The following is a 17,554-nucleotide window of genomic DNA, read 5'->3' on the forward strand; positions in this document are numbered from 1 at the left end:
GTGTGGGGTGAAAAGGCAAGAGGGAAACCAATACAACGTCATTCACCGTTCTTGGGATATTCAGACCAGCGTAAATGGAGCACTCCTTTCCAAATGCCCTGTATGTCATCAGCCCTGTTTATTTTTTGGAATTTTGCGACTTGTAGTCTTGTCTTTTGCATTTCAATTTAAAGAACAACATGTCAGAGAATTCCACGAAAAACATGGCACTAGGTGGGTTTCTCACACATGCAATGGGAAACCTTGGGTTCAGAGGGAAAGGGAACATGTCAAAGAGCAGTTACGCTGGGAAACTAGTTACCACAAAGCCATGAAGTCTCAGTACAGAGGATATGCTAGTCTGCAGAGATGCTGTTTTCTGAACTTCGGATGACTTTCCTCCATCCTAATGTTAATAGACTGCTCCAGAATATTCTTTAAACCAAATCGGAATTAGCTCAGACATCTTTTAATGTAAATTTACCAGTCTTGTGTTTTTTAGTCGTTCTGAGCGTTTTCCATTTTTTCTATTGTCGTTCTTATCTGAATAGCCGTTAACTGCCAACCGATTACGTGTTCTTTAGTCTGCATGTATGTGCCCGGTCTAGCAAAACTCTCTGGTTTTCCAGTTGGTTATGTTACACATCCGAGGCCCTTTGAGCCTAGCTGCCAAGTGACCTGATGTTGTGTGACACCTAAATTGATGCATGTTTTTTTGCCTGGGAAGTAGGATCTCCATGTCAAATTTGCAAAGCACTGAATCAGGGAAACATGTTTGCATTGGCCTAATTTTATTTTTTCATGTTTTGTATTGCACTGAACATTCAGAGACACTGCTTCAGAGTGCTAGGTGAGGTGAAGGGAGTGGATGGGAATAGGAAGCACGTTGGAAGAAAGAGGTTGGCTTCTTTCACAGCAGAACTGATGCCACATTCTAGCTTCTAAGAGCACGCAATAATGTTTGAAAGCATGCAATATTCATAACGGAGATGGCCTGGTGTCTGGAGAGTTAGTCTGGGCAAATATGACCATCGATGAATGGTAGTGGGAATTGGAAATGATTGCCATTTGAATGTGGTATGAGAGATGGACGAAATGGCATCCGCGGAAAATTGTATTGATGTGGGATTCTGGTGGTTAGTAGCCAACACAAACACACTGCTGTGGTTACGGTTTGGCGGGAAGGCTTGTTGGCAAGGAGGGCTCTAGGCCTTCTGAAGTGGCTGTGGTCCATTTCCTGCCTTGCTCTCTGAGAAATGTGTCCCACATCTTTAGTACTGATATGAGAGACTATTATTTCTCCACAAAGACTTTTGTTGGGTTAAGCAGTCTGAAGAAGTGCAGCTGTTGGTAAATCAGTATCGAGGTTAGGGTGTATGATCAAGCAAGGTCTCTGATGTATTTGTGTCATGGACTGGGCCAACAGTGTTAAAAGATGCAGAGAGCCTTGAGGTCCACTTTGCCTTACTGGTAACCACTGTATGGATTTTAGAGGTGGTATGATATTAAATTTCTCAATCAGTGATCATCTGGGCTTCTAAAGTGTACTTCGACTGTGACATTTTTGGGATTCTGGGGTAGGCCAATGAAAACAATTGCTCTAATCCAAGTTAAGCCGTATTGGAACTCTCGTTAGCTCTGCCCGCCAACTAATTCCTGACTTCCAACATTGAAGTTAAGTAGAGCTGTTTTTGGTGTGTAATGGTTGACTTAATGCACAAATAATAAGGCCAGGGGTACAGTTTTGCTATATGTAAAGGTGTTCAGTTCTCAACCACTTTGAAATTGTGTTGATCGATTGGCTGTCAGTTTTCTCTTGCGTAAAATAACTGAAGAGGTACAAATCTTATTGCAGAATCACAAATGGAATTAATTGATTACTTTATAAAATAAGTAAATCCACAAGGAATATTTGCTGAAACGTAAAGCTTCTTTGTAGTTTGCAGCTTGCCAAACAGAAAAATGTGTCCATAAGTCCAACCAGTGGCAGGTAACTGAGCAAGAAATGTAGTATAGATTCAGTTTAGTCCGTTTCAGTGGCATTCCCAAAGGATAGTTCAACCACCCCAATAGTTTGTTATCCTAGAAATGAAAATACTGTGCAAATGTTTTTTTCCAATGGACTTCGAAGTTATTGGAGAGGAAAGATTTAGAAAGATTAACTCTGCAATGAGGAGACCTCACTAGATATCAAAAGTGCAGTGAATGTGTTTGCTCCATGAAGTCTTAGTTACCATGTGGTTTTTGTTCACTTGAAATGGAGTTGTTCTTCTCATGCTTTTGTTTTTTTCCCCTTTTTCTGCAGTTCTTCCACCAGTTCTGGTTCCACGGCACAGTGAGTACAACCCGCAACACAGCCTCTTGGCTCAATTCCGAAATCTGGAGCAAAACGAGCCACACATGCCGCATAACGCCACCTTTCCGGACTCCTTTCAGCAGTCGAACAGTCACCCATTCCCTCATTCACCCAACAGCAGCTATCCCAACTCGCCTGGAAGTGGAAGCACCTACCCCCACTCTCCAACGAGCTCAGACCCTGGAAGTCCTTTTCAGATTCCAGGTATGGCTGGAGTCCTTCATAAGGCTTTATTTTCTTTTTCTGTTCAATATACATACAATTCAGTTGCTGAAAATGTGTACATGGTTATTTTTTGCACATTGAGTTTCAGTACGCATTGCTATAGACCTTTAAACTATTCCTTTGTGAGCCCAGAGTCACTACAGAGTGGGCTAAAGGAGTGGAGTGGACATTGAGAAATGCTGCATGTCATTTTGTGCCGACAGGAATATGTCTTTTAAATTGGCCTGTCAAACTTAAATTCCTCACACTAGCACAGTTTGAAGTTATAATTTGGACTATTTTAATAGACTATGTTTGTTCCTTTTTTAACAGCAAACTGCCCTTTCAGAGGTTTGCTTTCAATTCCAGGGATTCAAGATTAACCTTTTTTAAGTTCTTGATTTTTTTCTGGTTTTGATTTTCTGAGCTCACTGGGTCTTCGGTTCTTCCTTCCCTGTTACCTCCAACACTTCATGTGCTTGATTTATTTGACTGATTAGTTTCATACTTTTTGTAGCTCACCTCCCAAGCATCAGTTGTGCTAACTGGTTTTCTTTCTTTTTGGACAACTATTACTTTTCTTTCCACAAGTGTTTTTAAAATCATTTCTTTCTTTGTGATTTTGTCAATCATGATTTTATTTCTCTGGCCACTGTCTGAGCATGTCTTCCCTACATCTACATTATTTCGTCTACTGCTTTTATGTGCTTTCATGTCAAAGTCTGTATTCTCCAGCATGGGGCCTGGCATGGATTCACATGCTCATGAATATTCCCCATCAGGCCGGGAATTCAGTAAAGAAAAAATCAGTTTGTTTCGTTTCTGAACTGTCTTTCTACTAATAACAATCACTGGTCTCTGGGTCATACTGCCCCCAGTCAATGACTGCCCTCTAGCTAAGCCCCTCCTCTGGCAGCCATCTTCATATTTTTACTGCATGTTCAAGTGTTGGGAGTCCTCGTGCTGTAGCTCTCAAGTTTTTACTGCGTTTGCATTTTTTCGAAGAGTTTACTCTTATATTTTCGGTCAATCGAGCCTCAAGCTCCACCGACTTCGATTCCGATTAACGGGGACCCGTTTTCGGAAATTTCTACGCCCCTCAAGGGCACTGTTTGTCGTGTTTCCACTTCTTGGAGGATTCCAGAAGATCTTTGAGGCCTACCCTGCGTGGATATGGCCCAAGGCAAGGTAAACATGACGCCTACTAGATCCAAACTGTTCAGGAGCTGCCCCGGTTGCGGGCTCCAAAACGTCTTTAAGGAGGATGAGCACTCTCGGTGCCTCTACTGCCTTCATGACGACCAATCGCACGTGGAGAAGGACTGTGCGTTTTGTAAGAACATGTCCGAACAGATGAAGGATCGTTGTATTCGACTCACCAACTGGCTGGAAGGGAAGAGCCCAGCAGCAGGTGAGAAGAAGAAGAAAACCGAGCGGTCTTCTAAGACCTTTGAGGGCGCTCCAGCGACGGGGGCCCAACAAAAGGGAAAGCACCGCGAGACCGCAGGGACCGGGAGTGCCGAACGGTCGGGCTCCTCGGCTGCCAGGCAGGGCGCACTATCACCAACGCCATCAACCAGAAGCCAACGCTCTGGCTCGGTGAAGAGGAAGTCTGAGAACCTGGGTAAGCTTCGGGAGAAGCCCCGGTCGATCCCGATGGAGACAGCCGAGGGGGAGCGAGGTGACCCTCCCACCTCCTCCCTCCCCCCCAAGGTGAAGGCCTCGGGCACGCCCAAGGTCGTGAATGCCCTGATTCATCCGGCTAAGGCCTCAATTGAGGGAATCGTGGCTGCCCTGGTGAAACCTACAGAGGCTCCCCCAGTGGAGGCGACCTCAGGGGCTAGAGTTTCCGTGTGACCCAGGAGGGAATCGTCTTTTCTGCCTATCGAGAAGACCCCCGTGAAACCCCAGCAGGGAAAAGAGGGTGGGGCACGGTAGCCATAACAGACACGGATACCACCTCTGAGTTGGTGAGCGTCCAAAGGATCCTGGACAAGAAGTTCGAGGATGCCAAGGCCCACGGGAAGGATCCTGACGAGGCCGACGAGGAACCCGCGCCCCAACCGGCGGTCCCTTTGCAACCTGCACCCGTACCACAGGACAATTCAGGAGCGATCCTGATGGCTGTACAGTCCCTGTGCGCAGAGATAAGGACGAGGATGCCGTTACCCCCCACCAAGGACCCAGTGGAACCTAATCCGTCGGGGAGCCTGCCGAGCAAGCAGAGGCGAGTCCATCCTCCTCCCCCCTTTCAGCCTTTACCCCCATCCCCTCCTCTGAGGGATGAGAAAGGAATGGAGACGGCTACGACGGGGACGGACTATGACCGTGGTGATGACGGAATGGACCTCCCCTCACCACCTCTTCGGACCTCCCCATCCGACGGAATTGGCTCCTTCCATGCCACGATCGCCAGGGCATCTGAGCTCTTCCAACTCTGCCCCGAGGAACAGAATGAAGGTTTCCTCTTCCAACGGCGGGAAGCCAAGAGGACGACTGTCCTCTCAATCCCGTTACTGGATGACATCTGGGACGAGGGGCTGGCACTCCTGAAGAACCCATCCACGGCTGCCACCAGGAGAGACCGGTATGAGAAGAAATACCGGGTCCGGGACTCTGCCCCCATGTGTCTCAGGGTACAGCCGTCCCCCGATTCGGTGGTCTCCGCGGCAGCCAAAAAGAAGGCGGCGGGGGCGACAGCCTCAACTTCAAAATCCCCGCTGGAAGGCGAGGGGAAGAATCTGGACGCCATGGGGTGACGGGTCATCTTGTCGGCTGCAACGACGATTAAGGCGGCCAACGCTCTCGCGATCGTGGCACGCTACGACGGGGAGCTGTGGTTCAAGATCGCTCCCATACTAGACTTCCTCCCTGACAAGAGGGCTGAGGCCCTGGAAATCCTTCAGGAGGGCAAAGTGGTGTCGGACCACGCCATTACGGTGGCCACAGACATCGCTGACACCGGCTTTCGTCAGATGGGCAACAGCGTTTGCCTCCGCCGGCGCGGTTGGCTCAAGGCCACCAACTTCCGCCAGGACGTTCAGACCAGGGTTCTGGACATGCCCTTCGACGGGAACAACCTGTTCGACAAGACAGTGGACGAGGCACTGCAGGCCATCAAGGCGGACACCGAGATGGCTCGGGCCTTGGGTGTTCTTCAACGATGGCCTTCCTTTCGGAGTGCCGGAGGCAAGCAAGGTGCCTCCAAAGGATTCGGCTGCGGCTCCTCGTCGTACCGCCAAGCGGCCCGCTCCTCGTCGCAGGAGGCCTACAGAGGACGCGGCAAGACCCAGAGGACCTCGTCGTCGCCAAGGAGGCCAAGGCTGCAACGCAACAAGACTGAACCGGCCGGGACGTCGGGCCCCCCCCACCTGAGCACCCCAGTGGGAGGTCGGCTGACAAAATTCATCAGTGTGGGAGTCCATCTCCACTGACCGTTGGGTGCTAGATGCCCTGGCCCACGGGCACACCTTAGAGTTTCAAAAAAAGGTGTCCCCATATTCCACCCGTGGCCAGGAAGGAAAACCACGTTCCGCAACTACTACTGGAGGTATGAGCAATGCTAAGAAAGGGAGCCATGGAACTCGTCCCAAGGAAACTCCGGGGCTCTGGAGTGTACTCTCATTACTTCCTCGTCTGGAAGAACACCAGCGGTTGGCGACCCATTCTGGACCTTCGTCGTCTAAACAAGTACATCAAGTCCCAGAAGTTCTGGATGGTCACCCTCCAGCACGTGCTGGGGCAGCTAAAGGAAGGCGACTTCCTATCATTGCTGGATTTGCCTACTTCCACATCCCCATTCTAAAAGGACATTGAAAATTCCCACTGTCTGTAGTCCAAGGGCGGCACTACCAAGGAAGGCCCTTTCCTTCGGCAAAGACCGCCAACTGCTTTCGGAATTGGGATTCTCGATCAACTTCGTGAAATCCCACTTGGTACCGTCTCAAACCGCCCTGTTCCTGGGGGCCAGACTCAATACAGTGGCGCGATTGGCTTAGCCGTCGGAGGAAAGGACGAAGGCCATCCTGGGCAAGGTAAAACGGCTGTTGACCTTGGACGTGGTGAGTTCCATTAAGTCCCTACTCGGCATGATGTCCTCGTGCATCTTCCTCGTGTGCCTGTGCAGGCTGCGGATGCGACCACTACAGGAGTTCCTCGACGCCCGTTGGATGCAAGCGGCAGGCAGCTTCGAAGACAGGATATCGCTCGACGAGACTTTCCGCCAAGCGATCCGGTGCTGGGGCACCCGCGCGCATCTACCGGCGGGCATGGACTTCCAGACCCCGGCACACCAGGAAACGATGATGACGGACGCTTCCCTGGAGGGATGGGGAGCGCACACCGGAGAGCTCCACGCAAGAGGCCTTTGGCTCCCGGAGGAGAGGTCACTACACATCATTGTCCTGGAGCTCCGAGCCGTGTTCTGGGCCCTCAGGTCGTTCCTGCCGTCCCTCAAGGGCAAAGTGGTGAGGATCTTCACTGACAATACCGCCACGATGTTCTACATCTGGAAGCAGGAGGGCACCAGATCCCCAGCCCTTTCCAAGGAAGTGCAGGATCTGTGGCACTGGGCCATCGGCCAAGGGATGTTCCTGGTACCCTTCCATCTGGTAGGAATAAAGAACACCATCGCCGACTCACTCAGCAGGGAGCTGCGCTCATGCCACGAGTGGGAACTGCGGCAGGATCAAGTGGATCTCCTATTCCGACTATGGGGCAATCCCCAGATCGAGCTGTTTGCGACTGCGACGAACACCAAGTGCCAGAGGTTCGCCAGCAGGTTTCCCCAGCCAGGGAGCATGGGCAATGCCTTCTCATTCCCCTGTTCCTGTATGCGTTCCCGCCGTTGCCGTTGCTTCTGTGACTCATCAGTCAACTCAGACGGTCCCGGTGCAGGATGATCCTCGTCGCACCGGCGTGGCCGAGGCAGATTTGGATCCCGGACCTTCTGGACAAGTCATCCCCCCCCCTAGTCAAACTGCCGATGGACGCGGATCTTCTCGCCAGGGAAGGAGGCGCCATCCTCCACCACGACCCAGGGTTGCTGAACCTGCAGGCCTGGCTCCTGCAGCACTAGAGTTCAGAGGATACGATATCCCGGCAGACTGCAAGGAGGTGCTTGCAAAGGCCAGGGTGTCCTCGACCCTCAAGTGCTATGGACACAAATGGAATAGATTCTCTGTCTGGTGCCCTGCACAGAAGATTAACCCTCTGCGGATTACAGCCTCTCAGGTGCTACCGTACTTGCTATCGCTGGCCAAGGCGGGGCTGGAACATGCCTCCCTCAAGATCCATCTAGCGGCCATCTCCCGCTACACCAGAACACTGGGGCGGTCATCCCTATGGTCCCATCGCCTGGTGAAGGAGTTCATGAAAGGACTGTTCCGATCGTTCCCGCCGGTGAAGGCTCTGGCCCCGGCCCTGGCGTGGGAGCTCAACGTGGTGCTGACCAGGCTTATGGGGCCGCCATGCGAGCCTCTGTATTCAGCACCGTTTAAGTACCTGTCGTGGAAGACAGCGTTTCTTGTGGCCATCACCTCCATACCTGACATTCCACGAGATGAGGGTAGTGCTGAGGATGCACCCCTCCTTCATGCCCAAGGTGCAGTCGGACTTCCACCTCAACGAGCCCTTGGTGTTACTTGTTTTCTTCCCCTCGCCGGCTGAGAGGACTCTGCACTCGCTGGATGTGGCTAGAGTGCTGAAGTTCTATGTGGACCGCATGAAGAGTTTTTGGAAGACATCACAGCTGTTTGTGAACTTTGGACCTGTGAACCATGGGAAGGCCCTCTCGAAGGCTTCCATTTCCAGATGGCTCTCCGGCTGTATCATGCACTGTCATCGGTTGGCAAACGACCGTTGCCAGGCAGTCAGCCCATTCAACCAGAGCGATTGCTGCTACCACGGTGTTCCTGTCTGGTGTGCCCCCGCTCGACATCTGCAGGGCTGCTACGTGGAGGTCGACGCACACCTTCACGAGATTTTACTGCGTCGACCGGGATTCCAGGGAGGAGTCCAGAGTCGGCCAGGCAGTGCTGCGCATCCTGTTCGCTTAAAGGTGAACCTGGTGAGGAGGTAAGATATGCTTAATGTTAAGTTGTTGTATTGCTTAATGTTGAGCTTTGCCACTTCCCGTGGTTGTGCATGTGTGTACTGCTATGTATTCTTATATTCATGAGCATGTGAATCCATGCCAGACCCCATGCTGGAGAAGGAACAAGTTACTTACCTGTAACTGTTGTTCTCCAGCATGGGTCTGGCATGGATTCACATGTGAACCCTCCCACCTACCCCTCTGCGGCTCTTCTCTTGGTCCTACTGCCACTTTACATGCTACCAAATCTGAAGATGGCTGCCAGAGGAGTGGCTTAGGTAGAGGGCAGTCATTGGCTGGGGCAGTATGACCCAGAGACCAGTGATTGGTTATTAGTAGAAAGACAGTTCAGAAACGAAACTGATTTTTTCTTTGCCGAGGATTACAACCTGACGGGGAATATTCATGAGCATGTGAATCCATGCCAGACCCATGCTGGAGAACAACAGTTACAGGTAAGTAACTTGTTCCTACCCTCTCCTTTCTCAGTGTGTTTTGACTCATTCTTAATTTCTTCTGATGTTCTGTGTGTCAATAGATGTCTTTTTTTTAATCATCTTTTCTTTGCCAATTTGTCTTGTTCTTGTGGTGCTATGGCGTCCCCTTGTCCATACGAGATCAATATTAATTCTGGTTAAGTTACTGCGTTTACACTACTTCGGTTAGCCCATACATTGGGCTTAGATTAGAGTCATTTCATTGCTATGTTGCAAGTTGGTCACCAGTCTACTAAATACACATTTTGGAAACCATGGCTGCTGTCGTGTTCGATGACCAAATACATATTGTGAAAAATCTAGCAACATTGTTGCTGTTTCTCTGGAGGAAAGCTTCTCTTAAATGGCCAATCAACTGTACTCTGACCCTGGGGGTGGCTATCTGCATAAGGACCACATAGGGGAGGATAAACTCCAGAGGGCCAGGAAAACACAATCAAAATAAACCTTCAGATGTTATTATTAATGACACCATGTGCCTTTGAAACATGCCTGTATGACTTATTGTGACCCAGATAAAGAATTCCGTTCCCCACCTGTGGGATATATTTACCCACTCAGCAGTACTCCCGTCCATAACCAGGCTGCATTTCAGTAGAAACAGCAAAATGGCTGCGCTGGCTCCTTTGAGCACCATTGCCTCACACCAAAACTGCGTTTTGCAGAAACAAAAAGATGGCTGCACCATCTTGCCAAGCACATATTGGGCAGGATGGAACAAGGCGGCACACTGAAAAATCCTGCGAGTGTGTTCTTACATGTATTAAAGAAGGGGAGTGAAAAAACAGCGGTGCTTAGCTGCAAGCCCAAAGTTCCCATTGAAAAAGGGAAATATTTACATTTTAAAACAATGCCGCTCTGATTCCTCATCACACTACTTTTATTAATGAGACCCTGCCATGCTCATTCACATTATGCTCCAGCAGACAAGAACAGTATCCCTGAATGACGGGCTGTTGTTCAGTTCTGAAGGAACCAAAAGAAGCTTTACTTCAGCTACACAGGAAACTCTTTACTTTTGGGACACAATATCAAAGATCAATGCGTCAAAAAGGCCCTAGCTCTCTGGGCCTAGGTCAATTTCAGTACATCTGTGTTTAAACAAATTGCTGCCTACAAGCAACTAACTATGGCTACAACACAATGTTGGAGTTCAAAGGGAGAGAAAAACCAGTGTATGTTGGATAAGGCCCTGCCATTATCTAGCAAGGTGAAGGGGTTTGTGCTGTGAAACATATAGGAGAGATCTTATTCAACAGGCTTTATTCTGATTTATAACACAAATAAATAAAATGAGGAATTAAATGGCTTTGGCTACATGGGGGAAGTCGGCCCCAAACAGGTTTCTGCTTGGGGGGTGCCAGCAACAGAAGGCTCCTCACAGTAGATACTAGAAACACACAAGTGCTAATTGCTACCTTGGCAGACTTGGGTCTGGGCTGAGGCCTCTTACAGTGGAACTTCTTGGACACCAATCTGTGAAGTGGAAGTGGCCATAAAACCTTCAATCAAACTGGGAAACCCCCATCCCCACAATGGGCTGAAATGACAGTTGGTGGTAGCTGAAGAGAGAAAAAGGGTCCAGTGAAGGACAAAGGCCAACCCATTTGTTTCAAAAGACTATTTTATTAAGAAACTTTGAAGACGGTTATTTTTGCAACAGAATTTCACAGGAAACAGTTTTAATGTAATTTTGTGGGTTTTAATTTAAGACGTAGACTTCATTGCCACCTTGGGAACAGAAATGGCAGAGAATTGGGTATTCCATGGGAAGTGTACATGATGCCAAGGTAAAATTCGAATACTGATATGCCTTATGATAATCCATACATCTGTATAAAGTTATCGAATTTTAAGCCGAATATTTCACATTAAAAAGGGCTAAAAATGATTAGAAGGGCGAAACAATGTCTTACAAATTGTAGAGTTGGACTGCCATGTTCTGCATAAAATATGTAACCTGCTTACATAATTTTGTTAAGATGCCCCAACTGTACAAATGTGCCATTTATGGCAAAACTGGATTTTAGCTAAAGTAACTGGGAGGTTCTGGACATTGTAAAGCTCACATCATAAATCTGACAGCATGCCCTTTAAACCCAACCAGCTGAGAGGAAGGCGGTAACTATCATCACTGACCAATCCAGTTGTTTAGAGGCGTGCTTAGCTAAGCCTGCCCTACCATATATTTCTATGATGTCACCATGCTCTATAAAAAGGTTGGCAAACAGAACTCTAGACAGACTCTTTCCTGAATTTCCTGCGCCTGCTTTCCTGATCTTCTACATTCATCCTAGCAGATTCCAGATCCCACTTCAAAGCCAAAGCATAGCTGATTCCAGATTCCACTGCAAGGCCAAAGCACTGCTGACCCTCCCAGCAAGGCCTCAATCCATAAATCCTACTACGAAATCCCAATAACCAAAGGGAAAAGCTGTGGTATTCTTTTGGGAAGCATCCTGAGACCAGACCGGTTTTTGCCCACTAACCGCATGCCCCCTGCAAACCTGCCATCCAGTTGTCCTGATTATCAGGTGACCAGACAGGCCCAGCTGTTCTGCTAGGAGAGTCTACCGCTACCTGGTGACCCGAGCCCTGGAGTCTAGAACCCAGTTGACTGTTCCTAATCCCAAGTTTAAGAGCGGACTGTGAGTATCCCACATCCCATAACACAGTCTACCTCATCTGGACTTTTGTCTCTGTGCCACTCTCTAAGCAACCATATCCATCCCTTGTTAACTTGTCTAGGCTGTTCTAATTCTCTGTGCACCTTGTTCTTGTTTTCTAGTGTTAGCTCAATTCTTTCATCCATCTCATCTGGTAACTCATTAGTCAAATTTGGAATAATTTAAAGTAAATTCCCACATAGATCTGAACACGGCGGGAAAAGGTTGACGTCGCCTATCAATCTTTGATCGTATCGTGGCTTTCTTTAACAATCTAGTATAGATAATTTAGTTTAAGCAAAATTTGCCTTTCAATTTTAAAACCGATTTTTCTCTTTTGAACTGCTCTATTTTTCTAAAAACGAACCTCATTCTACCTTTCAAATAGCTCTCAATTCTTCCCCTATAGCCCTCCTTTCACATCTATATTGTTCCTGGGCTGTGCATCCATTACCCTGCCAAAAAACCGCATTCCAATTCAGTGTTTTTCACCTGTTGTTTTTTTTAAAAAAACTTTTTTACATTTAAAGCTAAAAGTGAAAATGCAACTTTTCCATGTGTGAATTGGGCTGCACTGTGTTCAAGTTTAGCCTGCTTTGTGAACTGTATGCTTTTGTGATACCTTACCTTATAGTTGATAGTGATATAACATCCCTAATACTGTGATAAAACATATGTATATCTTTATTTAAACACACATATAATTATTTGTCAAACTCAGAGTGTCATTTTAGGCCTTTGCAAAGGGTTTTTTGTGAGGGAAGGTCGGATTTTGATTGTTTGCTGCCTCTTATTCCTGACTACCTTCTGCTTCTTTCTATCCACTTAGAATTAGATGATTTACAGGTTGAGGGAACATTGCAGGGGGAAACCTTAACTTGGGTGATATCTATCCTAATTCAAAACGTGCTCCTATTCAATTGTGCTTTTGATATGTTCATGTAGAAGGTTAACCAAGTGTAGTTCAGTCATTTTTATTGTAATTATCACCCCATTGGTGATTGCTGCCCAATATTAAAATTTGTGATTTTTGTGAATTTTAAAATAAATAAATATTTTATTTTCACCATCCAGCCTGGTTCATGGTCCATTGTGACCCAGGGTAATTTGTAAAAGCGTGTGTGAAACGGGTCCGATACCGGCTCAATTTGAATTAATTGAAATTAAAGAAAAACTATTCCTATTGAGCACCACATCCCAGGCTAAGACCAAGTGTCCTGGTCCAGTGTCCTGGTCCAGTGTGTGACGTCCGATCGGAATCCTTAACACACCTTTAAGAACTGAGAAGCCTAGTTGGGCTAGATGCGAATGAAGCTGCAAGACACTTGAAAATGGCCGCTGTGCAGCACCCGACCTTCCTCATCCACGACCTGCAGCCTGGAAGCCAACCCTATTCCACAGCTGATAGGCATTCAAATACCATTCCCCCCTGGGAGCCGGAAGGCCGCTCTGGCCCCCTTTAGAGGCCATCTCTTAAGGCCTTGCCTCTTTCACTGTTCTCAGCAAATGGTGTCAGCCTGCACACAAAGTTACCATGCCCCTAAGTTAAGATTCCCGGCACAGTGCCGGGCTCCACCCTGCATTTGTCTCGTCTTGTCTCGTTGCCCCACCCATCTTTCACAGAAAATATCGGAAGTAAAGTCCTCCAGACCGATGGCACACTGCCTGACACAACCCAAATTCAAACAAGTAAAAGCAGGCGACTCAAGCTTCCCGGCAATAGCAGCTTAACATTGGAACAACCTCCCACCAGCCCTGCGTGAGGAACAATCATACTGGGCATACCAGAGGTCACTCAAAACTTGGCTATTAGACTCAATGGAGGTCCTGGTGGTCCAAACAGATTTTTTTTTTCAAAACCCCTTCCCAAAAAAACTTAACGTCGAGTAATTGGTTGTAACAGTGCCTTGATGCCTGCGGGTTTAGCACACTTTATAAATATAAACAATAAATGAGGAAGATGGATGGAGCAATGAGGATGACCAGAAGCCGTAAGCAAACGCTACATTCTAGTCTTTGTAAAGAGCGAACTAATGCTGTTAAGTTTTAAACGCACACAGCTGATCAGAATACAAGGGTGAGGCAGAGACTGCAGCGGTACACAGCTTGTGCTGATGCTGGTTAGAACTCGTGACAAGCACGCTGGAAGGTTGCACGAAGGCTGATGAACGGCCCAAAAGAAGCATACTGCTTACGGGACACACCCCCAGTCAGCAAACCTAAGGAGAAGACGACGGAAGGACACGAACGCCACAGCTGCCCGGTAAACCTGATACAGCGAGTGGATTACCGGAGTGCTTGAGGGAGTGTTGCATATCATTAACACATATGAGAGCCCAATTAAAGTAATTGGAGGAACTGATACAAATACGAACAGTGTTAACATAGGGTCCCAATATTTGAAATGCATTATTTCGTAGATGAGAGAGTGTGAATGCAGGACGGGAAAAGCCCTGGCAGGAGAGTAAACCAGGCACTGTGCGAGTCTGAGTCCCACACCCAAGAAACAAACTGTGATATAGCAGGAGAGTAAACCAGGAGTGAGAATAGATGTAAACCTGAAACTAACGGTGAGAACGAATACAAAAGCGTAGACCCATACCCCCTTTTCAGGATCAGTGATAGTCGTAATACCCTGGCAGGATAGTACACCAGGGGTAAAAAGAGGAACAGTCAAAGGAAAATGAAAGAACCATACCCCTTCAAGGTTAATTGAGATACAGAGTAGGATAAACTGAATATTTAAAAGAACAGTGTTTTTAAAGGAGACTCCAGGGAAGAGTCTTCCTCCTTGAGCTGTGATAAAGTACCAGCGGCAATCTAGGGGAAGCCTGCAAATCGTAAACGCAGCTGGTTCGGGTTGTCCCATATTGAGCTGACTAGCTCCTTACAAAGACATTGTGGCCCTGTGGCAAGCTGCTCCCTGGCCACATTGCAAGCCTCCTTCACAGTTAATGCGGACGCACTGGCTCCATATCAATGATGTAAACGGCGTAACCGCCCTCCGGAACCCTGGTTCTCGCAGGAACTTGGGGAAAGTAAACCACGCTGCAGGCAGGCTGAATGAAAGTGGCGTCCCTGCTACTCTTCTAACTTTAAAACCCTCTTTCGGAGGACTCTCGTTGCTTCTCATAAAGCAGTGGTGAATGCTGAGTCTATTTTGGTCATACAGTGGAGAAGGCCATTAATAAACCTAAATCCCTATTTGACCTAGTCCAATCGCCCTCTATGCCAAAGCTAGGACAAGATGGAGTGCCGCCTTCTCAGGATCTATGTGATTCCCTCTCTACTTTCTTTGTGACAAAGATTACCACTATTCGGAATAACATAGAAACTGAGGCTATGGCGTCTAGCCTGTGAAACCCCTCCCAGCTAGAGGGTCTACATTTCCCCTTTTCTCTAATCTTGATGTTCTGTCAGCTATTCAGCAACTGACATCTGCATCTCCTGCAGATGCTATACCCCTGGCTTTTCTACAGGAGGCGTCTGGTGACTTAATAAATCGTATTACCTCAGCAGTTAACGCCTCATTTGCCACGGGAGTGATCCCGCACTCACTTAAGCATGCTTTAGTTATTCCTCTGCTTAAGAAGCCCTCCTTGGGCCCGGAAGTGCAGGCCAACTATCGCCCTATTTCGCTTTTACCATTCCTGATGAAAGTCTTAGAGGCACTGTTATCTCCCCTTCTATCTACCTTTTTGGAATCCTCTCCGTATTTTGATTAATTTCAATCTGGCTTTCGACCTGGTATAGGCACCAAATCTGTTCTGAATTCAGTGATGGATGACCTGATGTGCCTGGTAGATCGGGGCGGTGTCGGAGCAGTCCTGCTATTAGATCTGTCGGCTGCTTTCCACATCGTCGACCACTCTCTTCTTATCTCCTGTCTCTGAGGCCGGCCTCTCTGGCCAAGTTCTAAATTGGTTCACAGCTTTTCTGGCAGACCGCTCGCAATCAGTATCCCTCCCTCCTTTCCGCTCTGCCCCGGCCCCTCTTTTCTGTGGGGTCCCTCATGGCTCAGCACTGTCCCCTATCTTATTTAACATTTATATAAGATCTCTTCTGCTCCTCATTCAGTCTCATGGGTTTCGTTTTTACTCTAATGCTGACGATACCCAAATCCTGGTCCGTTTGGACCTGACTACATCTGAAACGGCCAACCGGCTAAGAAAATGTCTTGAGGAACTGGGGACATGGATGACATCGAACTGGTTGTAGGTACTCCATTTCCTCAGCTGCGTTGGACGTCCGATTTCTGGCCTACATCCTTGGGCCCATTCCCCACGCAGGTTCCATCAGTTAGGAACCTTGGTGTGTGGATCTCTGCCACTCTGGCCATGGATGAGCAGGTCACTGCAGTCTGTAAAACCGGCCATTTCAAACTGTGTTTTTCGGAAGGTCCTCCCTTTTATCCCTACAGCTAGTCCAGCTCTGGTTGTTGCTGCCTTGGTCTTAAGTGTATTGGACTATTCCAACTCACTTTACTTGGCACATCCCGGCTAGCTGACTAGGCGCCTGCAGTTGCTTCAGAAAGTCGCGGCTAGAGCTCTTCTCCGCCCCCCCCCCCCCTTCGGAGCACATATGACTCCTCTGCTGAGGCAACTGCATTGGCTCCCTGTCACTCGCCGGATTATGTTCAAGTCTATGTGCATACTGCACCATGCTGGAGTAGCGAGTCCTCTCTCACCAGACATTTGATGCTTATAACTTTGCACATTTGGCTTTGATATCAGCCATATGGGCATTGTTTGTCAGGGCCTCAAAATGTGCACTCTCCACTAGCGGTTGACTTGTGAAAATTGTTTCTTGGCAAGTAAGATATGGTGTGCAGTGTATCTGGAGAACTGAGGAGGCCTGGAACTTTGTATGCCTATCTAGTTGCTTGCAACTTGAAGAAAAGGTTTCACTGGTTGTAGGTGTTTGTAAAAGGGCCATTGTCTAGATATTGGGTAGCTCCAGGCTCCAACAAAATCTTGTGACCTGCGATAGTCCCATTGTATAAACCCATCTGCCCCTTGGGACAGACACTGGGGACCATGAATGTCCACCTGCCACATGAAGAGCTAGAATCCCTCTGTCACAAATGATTCCAATTTGGGTTAGGTGCTGCAGTGTTGGCAGTACATGCAGTGGTTTTGAAAGACTGGCAACTCTGCCCAACTGTTTGCCACATTAATGCTACCCTTGATGTGGTGCTAGTCGTCCCGCCAACCTCCAAGGCCCTCACATAATGTGGCCTGTTGAGTAACTACATGAAGCAATATCCCTGCAGGCCTTCGATCAAGGGGATGGTGGGGTGGAGTTCCAGTACTGTGAACCTGATTTCAGAGACAGTGCTTGAGAGCCAGGAAGTGGCTTTTGCTCCTGTTCACTCTGACAAAGGCAGAGGGTGGCAGACTTGTGGCATGCCAGAACAGTTGTCAGCATTTCAGCAGAAACCGGGTAGTAACTGGCTAAACGCGGAGCCACATACCTGACACTACTTCATTGTGATCTAAAAAAAAAATGGTGGCACAACCTTTCAAACCGTATATTGCTCAACACCTCATTAGCATTAATTGCAAAAAGGAGGCCAATCCTCCCAACTGGGAACACTAGTCGGATGAAACACCAGTCACATTTTCTTTTAGAAAGGGAGAGTAACTAATTACATATAAAGAGGCAAGAGAGAACAACCTCTTCTTAAAAATGTTACTTTTAGCGCCCATTGACACCACCAAGGCAGCTACCTAGCGCTAAACCAACTGTTGGCACATGA

At 47.9% G+C, this 17,554-nt stretch overlaps 1 protein-coding gene across 2 annotated transcripts in view; it reads left to right on the forward strand.

The window, feature by feature from the left end:
- SMAD1 (SMAD family member 1) overlaps positions 1-17,554 on the forward strand; it is a 540,132-nt gene that overhangs the window by 321,764 nt on the left and 200,814 nt on the right. For both annotated transcript variants that reach the window (XM_069631222.1, XM_069631223.1), the window contains one exon: positions 2,285-2,539. In XM_069631222.1, coding sequence (XP_069487323.1) covers positions 2,285-2,539 — 255 coding nt within the window. The remainder of the gene's footprint in view (positions 1-2,284; positions 2,540-17,554) is intronic.

Source organism: Ambystoma mexicanum, chromosome 6q (assembly GCF_040938575.1).
Source record: "Ambystoma mexicanum isolate Mex_15411 chromosome 6q, UKY_AmexF1_1, whole genome shotgun sequence".
Lineage (NCBI taxonomy): Eukaryota > Metazoa > Chordata > Amphibia > Caudata > Ambystomatidae > Ambystoma > Ambystoma mexicanum.